This window comes from Ovis aries, chromosome 1, assembly GCF_016772045.2.
Source record: "Ovis aries strain OAR_USU_Benz2616 breed Rambouillet chromosome 1, ARS-UI_Ramb_v3.0, whole genome shotgun sequence".
Classification (NCBI taxonomy): domain Eukaryota; kingdom Metazoa; phylum Chordata; class Mammalia; order Artiodactyla; family Bovidae; genus Ovis; species Ovis aries.
The window spans coordinates 218,228,001-218,247,426 of NC_056054.1; the positions used below are offsets into that span (position 1 = coordinate 218,228,001).

At 38.5% G+C, this 19,426-nt stretch overlaps 1 protein-coding gene across 5 annotated transcripts; it reads left to right on the plus strand.

Annotated features, from left to right (window-relative positions):
* Window positions 1–307: 307 nt before the first annotated feature.
* LRRC34 (leucine rich repeat containing 34) lies at window positions 308–19,372 on the plus strand. Of its 5 annotated transcripts, XM_012099580.5 has the most exons (11): window positions 503–640; window positions 6,359–6,479; window positions 6,987–7,105; window positions 7,202–7,266; window positions 8,378–8,461; window positions 11,826–11,954; window positions 13,885–13,980; window positions 15,241–15,395; window positions 15,758–15,913; window positions 16,548–16,674; window positions 18,297–19,372. In XM_012099580.5, the coding sequence occupies exons 1-11, from the start codon at window positions 541–543 to the stop codon at window positions 18,498–18,500; spliced, it is 1,356 nt and encodes a 451-aa protein (XP_011954970.1). In that variant the 5' UTR covers window positions 503–540; the 3' UTR covers window positions 18,501–19,372. The 5 variants fall into 5 exon arrangements, with proteins under 5 accessions (XP_060250010.1, XP_011954970.1, XP_014948051.1 ...); XM_015092565.4 differs by lacking the exon at window positions 15,758–15,913; XM_027958573.3 differs by lacking the exon at window positions 8,378–8,461.
* Window positions 19,373–19,426: the final 54 nt, after the last annotated feature.

Sequence of the window (19,426 nt, forward strand, 5' to 3'; positions counted from 1 at the left end):
AGTTCACCTGGACGGGTCAGGACGATACCTCCTCCAAGAAGCCCTCCCTGATGGCCCGGCCCCTCCACAAAATTGATCAACTAGCCCCTTTAAGTTCCCTTACCTCCGTCCGTCCTAGCTGTGGTGGGCAACTCAGCTTTTGCACCTACCCTCTGTAGGTATGAGCACAACTTGGGGGGCGGTCTGTGTCATAATCATCTTTGTATCCCCGGCCCTTAGTTCATCAGCCATGCCCCCTAAACCTGGAGAACTTCTCTCTGCAAAAGAACCGGGATGCCCTGCCTCCGTGTGTCTTTAACCCACGCAGGGGACTAGGACTCAGATGGTGAACAAGGAGTCTCCACCGCATTGGCGGTCACTACCTGCCCAGCCAGGCCTCCGGGACCGAGGGGGTAATGGCAGAGGTTCGCACAGCATGGGCGCTTATGATCGCGAGGTGGGGCCACACCTCTTGCAGCTCTTCGGCTGCAGCACACGGAGCAGGAGCACGCGCGTGGTCGTCATGACAACGCCGCCGCTGCCGGCCGGATTGTACGGAGCATGGAGCTCAGCCAGAAGCAGGCCGGGCCGGCGTCCGGGTCCCCACTTCCCGCTCCCTCTAAGACCCCGACTCCGGCTTGGGCTGCGGCAGACGGTAGCGGTAAGAAACAGGGGGTCCCTTCGGCGCCAGCCTAGCCCGGAGGAAATGCGCGAGGGGCGTCATGGCCAGGCCGAGTCCTCCGAGCAGACTTGGGGCCAGAGGTTGCCCGGCGGGAGAGGGCCCCTAGGAACCCCAGCTGAGCCCGGAACTTCGGGGCGCCCCCAAACGTGGTTGAGAGGGCAGCCCCAAGCTCCCGCGGTGGGTTGTCCTGAATTCAAGTGTGTGTGTCGCGTTCTCTGTCTCCATGCACTACTTGGGCCCCTTTTTTGTGAAGTCTCCAGAGAACAGGGCCCAGGTGGGCTAGAGGCTCTGGAGACCACTCTTTGCACGTTCACGCCTGCACGGTTTTAAGTATTTCTGCACCCGTGAATTATCTGGTAGCATGTTAAGCATTCTTGCCCGGAGAACTCCATGGAAAGAAGAGCCTGGCAGGGTACAGCCCATGGGGTCACAAGGAATCGGACACGACTGAATGACTCACTTTCACTCTCATGTTAAGCGGAAAGTGTACACCCGTCTCCCTTCACAATTTCCATTTAGGATGCTTGTGTGCTTGTAGATAGGGAATTGTGCCACAGGCCTTACATATTCCACACAGCACTGTGAGGTGGGCATTGACATGCTCTGCTTTTAGCATAAAAGGAAATTTAAGATAGAATTTCAGTAAGTTGTTTGACATCACACAGCCCTTCCGGATTAGCACCCAAGTCTGACTGACCCCTCAGTCCTCAATCTCCCAGCACTTGACTGTTTCAATAGAAGAGGGTGAAGGTTAAAGTGAAAGTGAATTCGCTCAGTCGTGTCCGACTCTTTGCAACCCTATGGACTGTAGCCTACCAGGGTTCTCCATCCATGGGATTTTACAGGTAAGAGTACCAGAGTGGGTTGCCTTTTCCTTCTCCAGGGGAATCTTCCTGACCCAGAAATTGAACCCAGGTCTCCTGCATTGCAGGCAGACACTTTACCCTCTGAGCCACCATAGAAGAGGGTAACCACCTCCAAAATTAGCCCTTATTTTTATTTTTGGGGGGCTTCAAAATCACTGCAGATGGTGACTGCAGCCATGAAATTAAAAGACGCTTACTCCTCGGAAGAAAAGGTATGACCAACCTAGATAGCATATTAAAAGCAGAGACATTACTTTGCCAACAAAGGTCCGTCTAGTCAAGGCTATGGTTTTTCCTGTGGTCATGTATGGATGTGAGAGTTGGACTATGAAGAAAGCTGAGCGCCAAAGAATTGATGCTTTTGAATTGTGGTGTTGGAGAAGACTCTTGAGAGTCCCTTGGACTGCAAGGAGATTCAGCCAGTCCATTCTAAAGGAGATCAGCCCTGGGTGTTCTTTGGAAGGAATGATGCTAAAGGTGAAACTCCGGTACTTTGGCCACCTCATGCGAAGAGCTGACTCATTGGAAAAGACCCTGATGCTGGGAGGGATTGGGGGCAGGAGGAGAAGGGGACGACAGAGGATGAGATGGCTGGATGGCATTACCAACTCGATGGACATGAGTTTGGGTGAACTCCAGGAGTTGGTGATGGACAGGGAGGCCTGGCGTGCTGCGATTCATGGGGTCGCAGAGTCAGACATGACTGAGCGACTGAACTGAAGTAATGTTTAAACGGGATATTAGGTAAAGATTATTTGGAATTCAAGTGTCAGGTGTGGATTAAAAATGAATCTAGGTCAAATTCTTGACATTTTCTTGTAGAATTGGTTATTCTTAGCTTTTTTTTCGATTTGAAAACCAGTTTATTATTTTCTCCTAATATGAATACAGTATAGGAAATAAATTGTTGGTGCCATAGAATCCTGACATGCAATACTTGGGTGAATTTTAAATAAAAGAGAGAGTAGCAGAAAAATATAGCTGATGCTCAAAAATACTTTAAATCCATGGCCAGGTAGTTAAATATACATATTCTTTGGCTTTGTCTGGCCTGTAATCTAAGATTCCTTCATGCCTTCACATAAACATGACTTGTAAGTCTACATCTGTTTGCATGTCCTGGATACGGTTCTGCCAGCTGAGGGCAGGCAATGAACCTGAGAAATTCTCAAGGCAGCCTTCTCTTCTCTTTGATGACATATTTAAAGCTATTTAAAAATCAAAATGGAGTAACTGTGGTTCAGGCATGCAAAATGGAGCTGGGTGGCTGTTGTGGAAATGATTTCAGATGCATTCCTTCATCACTGAGAACTTGAATTGGCTTCCCTGGTAGCTCAGCTGGTAAAGAATCTGCTTGCAATGCAGGAGACCCCAGTTCAATTCCTGGGTCAGGAAGGTCCCCTAGAGAAAGAATAGGCTACCCACTCCAGTTTTCTTGGGCTTCTCTAGTGGCTGAGATGACAAAGAATCCACCTGCAATGTGGGCGACCTGGGTTCTCTCCCTGGGTAGGGAAGATCCCCCGGAGAAGGGAATGGCAACCCACTCCAGTATTCTTGCCTGGAAAATCCCATGGACAGAGGAGCCTAGCGGTCTACAGTCCATTGGGTCTATACAGCACAGTGTCAGACTCAAGGACACTACTAGCTGTTTTCAAAATAGGAGCTGCTAGCTACATCCTTATAGTTTCAAATTTCTTCCCACCATTGCAACTTTGTAATCATTTCAGACTCCCAGTCATTCCTTGCTTAACAAGCAACCTCATTTCTTGCCAGCTCAAACCCCAATCCCAATTCTTGATGAACCATTTATGTAACTTCTGGGTTTTTTGCCTTTGTAAATCACCACCACTTTGTAGTCTGGTGGAACACAGTTCAAGTGCTTCTTGGATCTGTGTCTCCTGGGTTGCATTTTTAACAAACACCAGATAATTACCTCTGTTTCAGTTGGGTCTCCATTTCTGAGATTTTGTTTAACATTTTTAATACCAAGGAAGGTAGGAGCCAGAGCAGAGGGAACCCAGTGGGAGCCCAGCTCCAACAAGTAAATTCGTTTGAGGTCTACTTGTTTTATTTTCTGTTGAGGATGGTAAGGGAGCATTTTTTGGATTGTATTCCATGTGAACCATGGTCTCCTAAGTCCTAAGTCTAGGAGCATTTTTATCCTCCTTCCCCTCCGGGCTCAACAACTTGAGGAGTCCTTGTGTACCTGAGAGTTTTAAATGTCCCGAGAATTACTGTAGATAGGAATCTGTTTAGCATTATTTAACTCATCATTTCTCAAATTTATTTTAGGATAAACTCCATTCTATTTACAATATCTTTGATCATGCAGTAGATTAGTAGTCCACAGAACAGTTTGGGAAATACTGTGCTAAAGTATTATTTAATACATGAAATAAAGTATTATTTAAATATAAATAAATCCTAAAGTGAAAGATTTCTTAAAAAATTATTTTTAAATTGGAGTATAGTTGATTTACAATAGTGTTAGTTTCAGGTATACAGCACAGTGATTTAGTTATACAGAATATATATGTACTTTTGCAGATTATTTTCCATTATAGGTTATTACAAGATAGTGAATATATTTCCCTGTGCAATACAGTAGGTACTTATTATTTTATGCTTAGTAAGTGAAGATTTCTTATGTACAATTATGCTGTTAAAAATTTTCAGAGGGTAGCTAATGAAATGGGAAAGATGCTCATAATGTTAACTGAATAGGAAAAGGATACAGAAAAAGAAAAATAGTAGGGAACACTCCCAGACCTCAGTTGCAGTGGTTCTTTGGCAATGAGATTGCTGATCAATGTTTCTTTTATTTTCTTTTTGATACTGAAATTTCCAAGTTATTTGAAATAAACGTAGGTTAAATTTATTTATTTATTTATTTATTTAGGCCACACCATGCAGCTGCAGGATTTTAGTTTCCCAACCAGGCATTGAACCAGGACTCTTGGCAGTGAAAGCACAGAGTTCTAACTACTGGACTACTAGGGAATTCCCCTAAATTTGAGTTTATTTTTAAAAAACTGTAAGAAAAATTATTTGGTTTCACTTTTAACATAATGTTCTTTCTCTTTAATCTTGTTTTGCATATTTGTTTAGCAAACTCTTTAGTTCATATAGTGCAGAAATCCACTCATGAAGGAACATTTTTGAGATGAAGAGACTTAGAGAAACTGGATCCTCAAGATCTCAGGGTGGTTGAGTAGTGAGATTACTAAGCTCTCTTAAAGAGACATACAAACACAAAAGCTAAGACAGAAAAGAGACAGGGAGTGGTATGTGCTTATAAGAAAAGTGTCAGCATACCTTCTACCCTAGAAAGCCTGGGCCTGGAAAAAGATGCTTTTAAAATAACAAAGGGGAGGGGAGAAGGGATATATTGGGAGATTGGGACTGATATATACACATTTCTATTTATAAAATAGATAAGGACCTACTCTACTTGATACACTGTAATGAATTATATGGGTGAAGTGAAGTGAAAGTTGCTCAGTCATGTCTGACTCTTTTGAGAGCCCGTGGACTATACAGTCCATGGAATTCTCCAGGCCAAAATACTGGAGTGGGTAGCCTTTCCATTCTCTAGGGGATCTTCCCAACCCAGGGATCGAACCCAGGTCTCCCACACCGCAGGCGTCTTCTTTACCAGCTGAGCCACAAGGGAAGCCCAAAGCAACCAGTACCTCCTTCGAACCAGAAATGAACCAGTGACTGAAGCATAAGAACCTAAAAAAAGAGTGGATGTATGTATGTGTATGTGGCCTTCCCTGGTGGCTCTGATAGTAAAGGATCTGCCTGCAATGCAAGAGACTCAGGTTCAATCCCTGGGTCAGGAAGATCCCCTGGAGAAGGGAATGGCAATCCACTCCAGTATTCTTGCCTGGGAAATCCCATGGATAGAGGAGCCTGGTGGGCTCAGTCCATGGGGTCACAGAGTCGGACAGGACTGAGGAACTAACACACTACACAACATACAATATTTATGTATAACTGATTCACTTTTCTGTACACCTAAAACTAACACAACACTGTCGATCAACTACAATAAAAATTTTTTTAAAGTAGTATCGAAAATAATAAGATGATGCATCAAGGAAAGATGCTGCTGCAGGTGTAACAGAGGAAGAAGACTTCAACTCCTGTTTTGTTTGTCTTCCCTATTAGTGACTGACAGGGAAAAATCACCTTTAGAAACAGGAAATAGAAGACAATGGCAGGTAAAGCACTTCTATGAGTGAGGTCTCAACTTGGAGACCTGTTCTTCTAGGAAGGACAGACAGAGCTGTATTCAAAGATGCTATCAACTTACAGGGTATAGAAGGTCTTCAAGAAGCCTGTTGGACTTGATTTTTCAGATCCCTTTTGAGTTTAGACTCTATGATAAAACTGTCTTTATCTGAAGCTATTATAAGCAAACATGAGTTACCCTAATCCATTATGGCAGAATGGAAGAGGCTTTGGAGTCAAGTTTGATTCAATACTCTGCTGTATGATTTCAGGCAAAATACTTAATTTTTCTGGACGTCATTTTCCTCAGCTGCCAGGCCTGTTACTTAACAGAAGTTAGTTCTCCTTTTGTGTCACTTCCAAGTTAAGTGTCTGCCCATCCTCAGTGGGTACTTCTATGGCCCTAGTTCTCCAAACAGCATTTTTCTTCTCTCCCATTCCTTATTTTACTTTCTCTATTCTTCCTTTTCTTCCCCTCACTCCTAACTCTACACACACACACATTTGTATCTTTGAAAGAAATCTAATTTTGGTGGGAGGAAGCTCCTCGGATAATTTATATGTGATGAAAAGTATTGCATTTATTTTTCAAAAGTTTCAGCATCTATTGGTGGTCTCCAGGAATATTATAATGACTTATGTATGGAAAAGTCCAAGGAAATTAAACCTTTTATATTGCAAATACTCCAAGAAGTGGATAAAGAAATTGAAAAAGGGTAAGGAAGACATATACTTGATTACATCAGAACAGTCACTGATACTCATCTGTGTGAAAACTCTTGGAATACTGAGTGATTTGAAAGCCATTTGCAAATGCTAGATGAAATGGACATGCTTTTTTGATTCAGCATAGATGACTGACACAGGTCTTGGAGGTAGTTTAGTAAAAAAAAAAAAGGCACTAGACCAGCATTCTCCAAGTCTGAGTTCCAGATTGGTCATTAACTCCTGTGAGCTGGGTTTATTTATGCAAATCATTGAATGACATTCTTCAATGTCATTACCTATCAAGTAGGAATACTTTTTCTGTGCTTGAAAAATTAAATTATGCATATATTAAAGTGCTTTTCAAAAGCTGTAGTATATATTCAGTAGTTTTAAGTTACACTTAATAAAAATCTGTACTGTGGTACTTGGTTCCAGTAAATACTATCCAGTGATGTCACTAACCATGAAGGAAAAATATTTTTCCTTTACTGGATTTCCTTTTAATATTTTAACAGATCAGTAGGAATCACATTAAATATTGCTGGTAACAGTCGCTCACTATCAGGAGAAAGAGTAACAGGTGAAGATTTCTGGATTCTTTGCAGAGTTTTAAAGAATAACTCATATATTAATGGTATGTCTCCTTACGAATCGTTCCTTCCTGTTCTCATTCTGCTGATTAAGTATTCATTAGGAGGAATATCAGCTTCTATTCATCTGTATTCTTCAGGTTTGGATGTTAGATACAACCTCCTAAGTGATGTTGGCGCGTACTATGCTGCAAAACTGCTCCAGGTATTTTACTGCAAAATGTTCTGTTCTTTTTTTTCTTTCAGGACCAAGTTAAGAACCAGTCTTTTCTCTGGAATGTGCAGGGTTTCAGCAGCCCTAGCCTGCTAAACTAACCCTTTATTGTAGACTTCACTTTCGAGATACCCAAACTGAAATGCTGCTTTATGGTTGCATTTTATTTAAGAAAGGTAGTGTGGTCCACCAATAAGAACAGGTGTCCTTAAAGAAAAGGTTTTGTTTCAACCTCAGGAGATTGACATATACATGTGTGTGTCTGTATTTTCAGTTAAAATGTTTAAAGCAGCATATATCATTTGTTATTCTTCCCTTAAATTGGCTTTTTAATTTCTTAGCTATTTGTCCCATTCTCGTGTGCTGCAAGTGTCTCTACTGAGCCAAAAAAGATCTTAAAATTCGCATACCCATGAAATGGCACAGAATATAAGGATGGAGTGAAGATTAAAAAAAAAAAAAACAAAAAAACACCACCAAGTTATTTTCAACAACCACAAATCAAAAATCATAGCCACCATGTTCTCAGATCTGTTTATGGTGAAATCACCTAGTCTAGTGACATATACACAAAACATAGTTTTGTAAAATATCAAGGGTCTTGACTGTGCTATAACACTTGAAATACAGTAAAAACGCATTTGTGTATATGGTCTCAGTAGAGCTCATACCTAGAGCCTCTTGAGTCATCTTTTGCAAAGTGATACACTATGGTTTAGTACATGAAGCACATCCATACTTTGAATCATTGATAAAAAAGGAATATACTGGGAGGGAGGCTTAAGAGGGATATGTGTATACTTAATAGCTGACTCACACTGTTGCACAGCAGAAACTAACACAGCAGTGTAAAGCAACTATCCTCCAATTAAAAAAAAAACTAAAAAAATGAATATAGTCTTTTTCTTTATCCTGTAATTATATTTGTTTAAATGAGAATATTGTTTTTCCTTAATCATCCTTTGTTTTGCTGGAGACCTTGAACTTCCCTGGTTGTAAAGATTTTCTTTGCTGGTAAACACCTTTACTTAAAAAGCAGCTCATATATTCTTGATTGATTTCTGGTAATACATGTATAATAGCTTCTTTTCTCTTATTTTAGAAACAACATAATCTCATTTACTTAAATCTTATGTTTAATGACATTGGGCCTGAAGGTGGAGAACTGATTGCTAAAGCCCTACATGTAAGCATTCGTATACCTCAAACTAACAATTTGGGGATTTCAATTTCTTTAATTTTAGCTTGAAACCAACAGAAATAAATGTTAATGTCAATTTATTTTAATTTTGTGCAACTGTATATTTTTTGTTGCACTTCATTAACATTTAGATATCACATGAGTACTTTTGAACTCACTTTTAATACAGTTTTATGGATAAACCATAATGGAAAATATTTTAAAAATGTATATATAACAGTTTGCTGAACAGCAGGAATTAACGCACTGTAAATCAACTATACTTCAATTAAAAAATCAAGTTTTATTAAGACATAATTCACATAAGAATTTATCCTTTGGAAGTGTTCAGTTCAGTGGCTTTTTTAGCATACAATGGACACCTTGAAGAGCGCAGGTTTGAACTGCATGGGTCCACTCATATATGGGTTTCTTTCACTAAATACATGCTGCAGTATGATACAATGCACGGTCAGTTGAATCTGAGAGTGTAGGACTTGGATATGGAGGGCCAACTGTGAAGTTAAACTCATTTTCAACAGCAGAGGGTCACTGCTCCTAACCCCTGTGTTGTTCAAAGATCAGCTATATTCACAGTTTTGCAACCATCACCACTATCACTGTTGTTAGAACACCTCCTCCCCACAGAAGAGAGACCCTGTTAGTAATCCCTCTCTACGCTTCTCTCCCTCTCTCCAGCACCCTGCAGTCATATCTACTTTCTAACTGACTCTTCTGGCCATTTCACATAAATAGAATCACCATATAACATGTGGCCTTTATTGACTGGCTCAATGCTTTCAAGTGCCATCCACGTTGTAACATACTTCATTCCTTTTTATTGCCAAGTAATATTCCATTGCACATTTCATTCATCCATTAGTTAACGGGTACTTGGGTTTCCACTATAATGAATAACGCTACTATGAATATTTGCACACATTTTTCTGTGCACTTATGTTTCCAATTTTCTAGGGTATATACCTTGGAGTGGAATTGCTGGATCATTTGGAAACTCTATTTAACATTTTGAATGACTGCCAAACTGTTTTTCAAAGTGGTTGCCCCTTTTTATGTTCCACCAACAATGGGTATTCTGATTTCTCTATATCCTCACCAATACCTGATACTTTTTTATTTGAGCTATCCTAGTGGGTATGAGAAGGCAATGGCACCCCACTCCAGTACTCTTGCCTGGAAAATCCCATGGACAGAGGAGCCTGGTGGGCTGCAGTCCATGGGGTCGCTAAAAGTCAGACACAACTGCGCGACTTCACTTTCACTTTTCAGTTTCATGCATTAGAGGAGGAAATGGCAACCCACTCCGGGGTTCTTGCCTAGAGAATCCCAGGGACGGCGGAGCCTGGTGGGCTGCCATCCATGGGGTCGCACAGAGTCGGGCTGACTTAGCAGCAGCAGCAGCAGTGGGTATAAAGAGGTTTTGTGGTTTTGATTTGCATTTTCCTAATGATGTTGACATCTTTTCACATGCTAAGTGGTTATTTCTATATTTTCTTTGGATAATTCGCTTTTCAAATGTTTTGCCCTTTCTGGATACAAGTCCCTTATAGGATATAACTTGCAAATATTTTCTGACATTCTGTAGGTTGCCTTTTCACTTTCCTAGTAGTATCTTTAGAAGCACACAATTTTAGAAGTTCAGTAAAATGCATTTTGTGTTTTTCTTGTTGTTTATGCTTTTAGTGTTACATCTAAAGTCATATATGACCTAGTCATGAATATTTACACTTACATTTTCTTCTAAGTTTTTAACTCTTTCATTCAGTTATTTGATATTTTAATTTTTGTATATGAAGTGACGTAGGAGCAATTTCATTCTTTTTCATGTGGCTATCTAGTTGACCCAACATCTTGTGTTAAAACTGTTTTTTTCCCACTGATTTTGACATCCTTGTCAAGAGTCGATTATAAATGAGTTTATTTCTGTACTCTCTCTTAATTTATATATCTGTTCTTAGGCCAGTCCCACACTATCTTGGCTACTGTAGTCCTGTAGTTAAGTTTTGAAAAAGTGTGGGTCGTCTTTGTTCTTTTCAACGTTGTATTGGTTCTTCTGGGTCTCCTGCATTTTTACATGAATTTTAAGATCAGTTTATCAATTTCTGCAAAGTAAACAAACAAACTGGGATTTTGAGAGGGATTGCTTTAAATCTTTAGATCAACTTGAGGAATAGTGCCATTTTTACTGCAAGGAGATCCACCCAGTCCATTCTAAAGGAGATCAGTCCTGGGTATTCTTTGGAAGGAATGATGCTAAAGCTGAAACTCCAGTACTTTTGCCACCTCATGAGAAGAGTTGACTCACTGGAAAAGACTCTGATGCTGGGAGGGATTGGGGGCAGGAGGAGAAGGGGACGACAGAGGATGAGATGGCTGGATGGCATCACCAACTTGATGGACGTGAGTCTGAGTGAACTCCGGGAGTTGGTGATGGACAGGGAGGCCTGGTGTGCTGCAATTCATGGGGTTGCAAAGAGTCAGACACGACTGAGTGACTGAACTGAACTGAATATTGTCTTCTGATTCAGAAACATGGGATATGTTTCTTCATATATTAGTTCTAACAGGTCTTTTTTTGTTTTAGTGGATTCCTTAGAATTTTCCACATAAAAGATTGTCATATGCAAAAAGTTTTGCTTGTTTCCAACCTGTATGCCTTTTTTTCTTGCCTTATCTAGCCCCATCCAGTACAATGTAAAATAGAAGTGGTGAGAGTGGACATCCTTTCCTTCTTCCCACTCTTGGCGGGGGGGAGGGAAGTTTGACTTAATTTTAAAGATAATTACATGCACTTATGGTTCAAATATTTCATTAGGACAATGAAATGTCTGTAATTTTGTGGATGATTTATCAAAAGAATGAATTATGAGAAGGAATTAAACTTTGCAAATGTCTGAGAAATTGTGTCACTTTCAAAGTAATACAGGGAAATGTGAAGTGAGTGTTTAACGGGTATAGGGTCTCCCTTAAGGGTAAAGAGAATGTTTTGAAATTAGAGGTGATGGCTGCACAACACTGTGAATGTAGTAAAATCCAGTGAATTGTACTTTTTGGATGTACCATGTGGCTTACAGGATCTCAGTCCCCTGACCAGGGATTGAACCTGAACCCCTCAGCAGTGTGTGTGCAGAGTCCTAACTGCTGGGCCACCAGGGAATTCCCAAATTGTACACTTTATATTTTTACCTATTATGGGAAATTGAATGTTACCTTTATGGAATATATTCTATTCAATCTCCATGAAAAACTGACTGAGTCCGCAAATAGTAATACAGTCTCCTAACACGTAATCTGAAGAGAATTCTTTGGGTTAAATTTTTAATCCAGTTTTGCCTCTTTTCCTTTTCAGAAGAATAGAACTCTGAAACACCTAAGAATGACTGGAAACAAGATTGAAAATAAGGGTGGAATGTTTTTTGCTGCAATGCTACAAATTAATTCATCCTTAGAGAAATTAGATCTGGGTGACTGTGATCTGGTGAGTTAAACTGGTTATGAGAGTCACTCACAAAAAAAAAAAAAGAGAGTCACTCAAGTATTTGATCATTCTCCCTGGAAACTAGCACAGAGAAGTGTCAAGAGACCAGCTACATGACAGTCTTATGAATGATTTAAGCTCATCTCTAAGATCTAGTATCAGAGAAAAAAAATCTTTAAGTAAAAATCAGATTATAATAATTTTATGGAAGAATATCCAGTGTAATAAAAATCGTCCTAAATTTCCATCTATTACCCTTCTTAACTTGCATGGGATTTTCTAAAGAACCTTATGTTCCTTTTAATTAAACAAATACTTGATTTGTATAATGTAAATTTTTTATTTGTGGAAACATTTTTCAGTGAGTAGTTATAGCATAAAACCTAAGACAACTCTAAGAGCCTTCATCTGACCTGATATGGCTTCAAAGTCCAGGCTTCATTTTCTCAAACATGCCTTCAAACCTTCAGGCCTACTGTTAGGAACCTAGTTAAAAGGTTAATGCAACATCACTGGGACAGGATGTCAGTAAGATGGGCCAAGGAGGCTCTTTGGTATAATAGGCTCTAAAGTTTAAGTGGGTAGATACAGTAGAAGGAATGGGGAAAGCATTAATTCAATATACAGTTGACTCGACAACATGGGTTTGAACTGTTGGGTCCGGGTAAATGCAGACTTTTTACAACAGTAAATATTACAATTGCTACATAAGTCAAGGTTCCTTGAATCCATGGATACCAAGGTATACAATTGACCTCTGACCCTTTAGGGTCAACTGTATATTTTCTGCACGTAATAGTCACAACCCTAGATTCTAAGGATACAGGAGTGCATCACATATAGTCTCTGCCTTTATAAAGGTTACATTTTAATTGGGAAAATATCAGTAAATTAGAGCAAAGTGCTACAAAGATGGCAAAATACTCTGATAATGGGTAGGTAGGAGGTCATCTGTGTGATAGGATGGTTATGCCTAAGACCTGAGGAAGGAATACTAGGATGAAAAAAGCTGCCCCATCTGTGAAGGATGAGAAAGAGCTGCCTTCAAGAGGGACATGGCAGAAATATTCCAGGCCAGGGATCCAGAACATGCAGACCCTAAGAGAGTGCTTCCCCAAGTGTGGTATGGTGCTAAGAGAGTGCTTCCCCAAGTGTAACATGACTGACAGAGATTGAAGTAATTTTAATACTCATGTATTTATTCTTACAAATGCTTTCTATTTATTTCAAGGGTTTATGTTTCCCATTTAAAGAAGTGAAAGTTTTAGGAAGTTTCTGCCCTCATTCAGGTGGGTGGTGAGAACCTGGGTGAGGTGGTAGCTAGAGATGGACTAATTAGAGACATCTTTGGAAGCAGAATCTGTAAGATTTGCTTCTAAGATCTGGCAATCAACTGAGAGGAAGGTAAGAGGACGGGTGGAGTGGGAAGAGGCCCAGGTTTTCTGGTGTAACAACTAGGTATGTATCCATCACAGAGATGCGAGAGGATCAGGCCCTTCCAAAAGGCAGAGGGGGCCAACTGGAGTTGTGAAAAATGTGATTAGTAATGGTTTGCCGCCATAAACACCCATTTAAAGTGTGTTAGTATGAATATAAAAGGAGGTTTGCATTAAGGATATATAAGTAGCATAGAGCCCTAGCTGGGATCCACTTTTGTGTCCGCATGTCTGACGTCTGCATCATACAGAATCTTGAACATTTAGGAGCAAACCTAGAGGTAAACATCCAAGGAATCCTTAAGAAAGTCCCCGTGCATGTTAAAGATGGATTTTTTCTGAATTTGATCAACCTACATTCAAGGACTAGGAAATTAAACCTTTAAAAGCACAATTTTGATTTATCAGAGCCCAGTTTTACTCATCTTGAAATATTAGGGAGGTTACTTTTTAAAGTTTTTGTCAGTTTCCTTAATGAATTTATCTGTTTTTAGGGAATGCAAAGTGTGATAGCATTTGCTACAGTCCTAACTCAAAACCGAACAATTAAAGGATTAAACCTAAACCGACCCATACTGTATGGTGAACAGGTATGTATTCTAAGTGAGCAGTTAATAATGCTGTATGTGAATAAAATGAAGGTACTAACTTGAGGATTATGTCAAGGTTCATGAATGTGCTATATTTTTAGAATTGTAGACTACCATTTACAAATGAAAACTTGAATGGAAAATTTTAAATTCTTGGTAAGAGTATTATAATATGGTTTTAGAAGTTGCTTATTTAAACAAATATGTTGTCTTTTGTTCTTATAAACTCATTCTCAGTGGGTAAACCTGTTGAGGGGCAGAATGCTTAAGATGAACACACAAATGATAAAGGGCTAGAGAATTATAAAAGCCCAGTGTGAAATGTCTTGTCATTTGTTTGTTTTGTTGTATTGATGTAATGAGCCACTGCATCTCTGAAATCATAAGTAATAATGGCATACTGCCTAAGAATAGCAGTCCAGGAGGTCTGGACTTCATTCTGTACCTACGCTGCATTCTGTAGCTTGTGGGATCTCCGTTCCCCAACCAGGAACTGAATCTGGGCCCAGTAGTGAAAGCAACTGCTAACCACTGGACTGCCATGCTCAACTATGGTACCAATTATTGTGATTTGTTTTCCTTCTGGGATGACTGATATTTTTAAAATAATGATTTCTGTTGTTGCTGTTCAGTTGCTAAGTTGTGTCTGACTCTGCCAATCCCATGGACTGCAGCACGCCAGCTTCCCTCTCCTTCATTATCTCTTAGAGATTGCTCAAACTCACGCCCATTGAGTTGATGATGCTATCCCAACCATCTTATCCTCTGTTGCCCCCTTCTCCTTTTGCCTTCAATCTTTCCCAGCATCAGGGTCTTTCCTAGTGAGTCAAGCTCTTTACACCAGGGGGCCAAAGTACTGGAGCTTTAGCATCAGCCCTTCCAATAGTGAGAGCTGATTTCCTGGAGGATTGACTGATTTGATCTCCTTGCAGTCCAAAGGATGCTCAAGAATCTTCTCCAGCACCAACAAATAGAAAGCATCAATTCTTCGGCGCTCAGCCTTTTTAACTCCCCTCTTTTACATCACTTAGTCATTGCACTTTACAAGTGCCCGCTGCGTGTTTCTAAGATGGTAAAGGTTATCATTTGTGACAAAATGATTTCTTTTCAAAAGCCATGCTAAACAAATACAAATTGTAGACTAACAGTCTTAACTGATAAAGTCTTCTTAAAAAGCTAACTTAAATAACTGACCATGCTTGAAATAAACATGTACTGCTTTAAAATTATATTTTAGAAAAAAAGACTATCTATTTTTAGGAAGAGTCTACAGTTCACCTAGGCCACATGTTGAAAGAAAATCAATGCCTTGTTGAGTTACACATGTGTAAACATGATATAAAAAATTGTGGTATGAAACAGTTATGTGATGCACTGTATCTGAACAGGAGCCTTCAATACCTTGATGTAAGCTGGTAAGTGATAATCTGGAAAATCTGTGTAAAGATTCATAGTAGGTATGATTCTGTGTTAGACACTAAATCCAAAAATTAGGAAATAAAACCATTTTTATCTTTTTATCCTGAGCTTCACTTATTATTCAGTTTAAACCGATATAATATCTCCTAATAACTGGAGTGAGCAATTTAAATACGTAAACCAGAACAGAAGCAACATTTTATAGCAAATTTTCAGTAACATTTTTGGAAATTGAGTGACTAAAATAAATCTTAACTAAAATACAAAGTACTGCTTAAAAGTTTCTAAGCCTGCGATCTCTATGAATAAAAGGACACTTCATATTTTCAAATATAACTAGATATTTTTCCTTTCCCAGCAATAAAATAACTCAGGATGGAATGAAGTGTTTGGCCGATGTTCTGAAAAGCAATACTACCCTGGAAGTAATAGATCTTTCTTTTAACAGAATGGAAAATGCAGGAGCAAACTATCTCAGTGATGCTCTTGCTTCACACAACAGGACTCTTAAAGCGTTAGTATGGTTTTACATTTAATCAAAATAACAGAAAAAAAAGTTGTTTAGAACACTAACTTTAAACCTCTTACCACTTAAGATTCATGGTGAAATATGAAAACTCAGTTTCTAAACTAACATATTAAGTTACAGGAAACATTTCAGTATCTTCTATTTTCTTTTTAAAGGAATGTCTTTTTAAAATTAGATTGATAACAGTTATGAATGCTTAAGGTTAAAGAGAAAATTCTTATCATTTATATTATTTATCCCAAATTCTAACAGAAGAGTTATAATCATTCAATATGATAATGACTTTAAGAATGAATCAAGAAGAAAATATTGCTCAGGTGACTTTATCCTGAAAAATATGTCTGCAATCCACTCCAAACCTTTACTGAATAATAAGTAGAACAATAGTTTGTTTAAAACAATTTCCAAAATGTAGGTAGCTCTACTTAGGTACATGAAGAATCCAATTAGAAAAGTTTCTTGGATTTCAGGAATTGTAAGATCAGTATTTTAACTACTACATTGAATACATTTAATGCTAAGACAACAGAGTAAGATGTGTGTAATAAATGCTGTTGGTAGCTCATCCATTCTCTCTGTGGAACTGTTTCTAGGGTTATTACTTTTTGTTTCTCCACAGGTTGTCTGTGGTGAGCAACAACATAGAGGGAAAAGGACTTGTTGCACTTTCACAATCAATGAAAACAAATCCTACACTCTCTCATATCTACATCTGGGGAAACAAATTTGATGAAGCTACATGTGTGGTAAGTTTGTCTTCACTGAGGTTTTTTCCTGGGGCTTTCCCTACAACATCAGATGTTATTTACTGATGAGTTAGTCAGGATTACCAAGTACAGTGAGACACTTCAGTTTTGATAAATTTTAACATACATTCTAAAAATTAGCTACTGGAAAGTTCTGTGGTTGAAACAGTGAAAGATATCAAATACTACATGTTAGTATAAATATCACCAAGGAACTTTTCTGGTGGTTCAGTGGTTGAGAATCCACCTTTCAATGCAGGGGACACGGGTTCCATTCCTGGTCTGGGAAGATCCCACATGCCATGGAGCAACTGGGCCCACGTAACAAATACTGAGCCTGTGTCTGAGCCCATGTAACAAATACTGAGCCCGTGTGCCACAACTACTGAAGGCCATGCGCCTACAGCCTGTGCCCCACAAGAGAAGCCACTGCGCACACCGCAACGAAGAGCAGCCCCTGCTTGCTGCAACTAGGGAAAGCCTGTGCACAGCAACAAAGGCCTAGTGCAGTGGAAAATAAACAAATAAATAAAATGATAAATTATACAGTCCTAATTCTACTCCAAAGTTAATTTTTAAAAAATCACAATTGTTGATTCAGTATAAATTTGATGTGGCACAATCTCTAATCTGCTACCCAATAATTAAATCAAGACAGAATTCGAAAATACAGTACAAGTTGTCAAAATATGTTATGTTGCTTATGTAAATGTATAGAACCCTTAATACTGCTTTCAAAACACACAAAAAGCATCATAACGGAATAGTTTTCAGTTAGAATAAAAAGAAAAATAAGGTGTCAGAATTCTCAAAAACTGCCAAAAGACTAATCAGAATTCTATCACTAAAAAGATTAATAACATGTACACTATTTTTTTTAAAATAGCTTGATTTCAGAAAAACACCACATCCACATTCTATAACACTAGAAGCTGAATTGAGTTGGACTAATAATGACAAGCTATAGCAGAAAGCAACTAGACTTGAATCTTTTACTGATTTCTCCTTTTCTCTACAGTAGTCACAGCCTTACTGACAAATTAGTTTAACATGTTTGTATGACACCTTTATGTAGATGTCAATGATCCATACAAGATATACAAAGAAAATTCTACAATGAAGAAATAACTATGTGGCCAGCTATGCCAGCATCTAATACTAAAGGAATGGTCTCAGCCTAAATCTGTCAGTTACCTTCAGGGAGTCCATGAACTCAAAGTTTTAAGCCAAAATCTGTGGGTGTTTATTTTTCTAAAAAATGGATCCCCAGCTATCACTGGATCTTCAGGGGCATATACAATAGCACTCCACCCCCATTTATGAGTCACCTTGGGACTTGAAAATTTTCACTTGAAACCTCTGGTCCACAAAATTGGTAATATATATAGAATTGTTATCTCAGTGAGTCATAAGACAACAAAACATCCTTAATGTTAAAATGCAGAAATAAGTTTTATGAGATTGTAATTTACACAGTGTGAACAATACCTGAAAAATTTTTAAATTCAGCAGTTATTCAGAATATTTCAGACTATAAATTATCACATCTAAATGTGAATGTTGAAATTTGTAAAATGAATTAACTATTTTCTTAATGATACAGTTTTTCTTAAAAATCCTAGGCATATTCAGATTTAATTCACACAGGCCGTCTAAAATCGGACAATACAGATGTGGAGCCGTTTGTGGTGGATGGACACGTGTACCTTGCAGAAGTCTCCAATGGCCTTAAAAGGCATTATTACTGGACACCAGGTTATGGGGAAGCTTGCAGCCTGTCATCTAATGCAGGTTTTTTTCTTGCACCAGTAGGTCAACATCTATGAAAAACAAACTTTAATTTTCATCTATGTGTCTTATTACTTTTCAGATGTTAATATTTTTATCATCTATTAAATTCTTTCATAGATTATGTTACTTTTGTTAGACAGGTAAAAGATACTAAATTCTAAGTAACTGTCCATTGTGAAAAACTGAGTAATTTTTCAAAAAAATTTTACAAAATAGGGACCAAAATTTGAACACTTGAAGAAGGAAATCAAGGAACTAATTTCTTTTTATAAAGAAAATACACCCAAACAGTAAAGCAGTATAGAAGGAAAGGTCATTCTAGGTATCCTAACTGAAAGTTGTCATGAGGTAAAAAGGTTTCAGGGGGCAGATTCCAGGTACCATCAAGGGGTTTAGAGGTTGAAAAGGTATTTAAGGTATTTTATAGATGAGTTTTGGTTCAATTTCACAAATATAGGCAAATATATATAAACAGACACACATATAAATACATATAAATGTATACTTTCCAAACATGTCCAGTGCTGCCAGTGAACTTTTAAAGAGAATTCTCTTTTGGAGGATGCCACTAACATTTTAATGATTTGATGGCAAATAATTACACTTGTTTGTGGCCAATTGTTTTCAAATTAAGATTTATACAAAGAGGCAATAGACACTACAATCCTTTGATTACAGACTCATGTTCACAAATTTATTAATTCATATATACCACTTAACAGTTTAACTTGAATGACTTATTACTGCTAAAGCCAGGCAAAGTGTGAGGACGAAAAAAAAACCAACCCAACAACTGTGGACAATTTAAAGAGGTTATTCTAAGTTTTGCATCTAAAAGGAAAAACCATCTGTCTCTAAATATTGTAATGAGGTGAAATAAAGGTGTTCAGTTTTACAGTTGTCAAAATATTGCCTTCACTTTATTATGAATTCCTCATATCATAGCTGTATTTATTCCAAA

What these genes read in the sequence shown, in the direction of transcription:
- LRRC34 (XM_012099580.5), top strand. Translation starts at nt 541, where the DNA reads ATGGAGCTCAGCCAGAAGCAGGCCGGGCCGGCGTCCGGGTCCCCACTT. An exon ending in GGCTGCGGCAGACGGTAGCG is followed by an intron (nt 641 to 6,358) that starts GTAAGAAACAGG and finishes ATTTTTCAAAAG; the next exon opens with TTTCAGCATCTATTGGTGGT. An exon ending in GAATAACTCATATATTAATG is followed by an intron (nt 7,106 to 7,201) that starts GTATGTCTCCTT and finishes TGTATTCTTCAG; the next exon opens with GTTTGGATGTTAGATACAAC.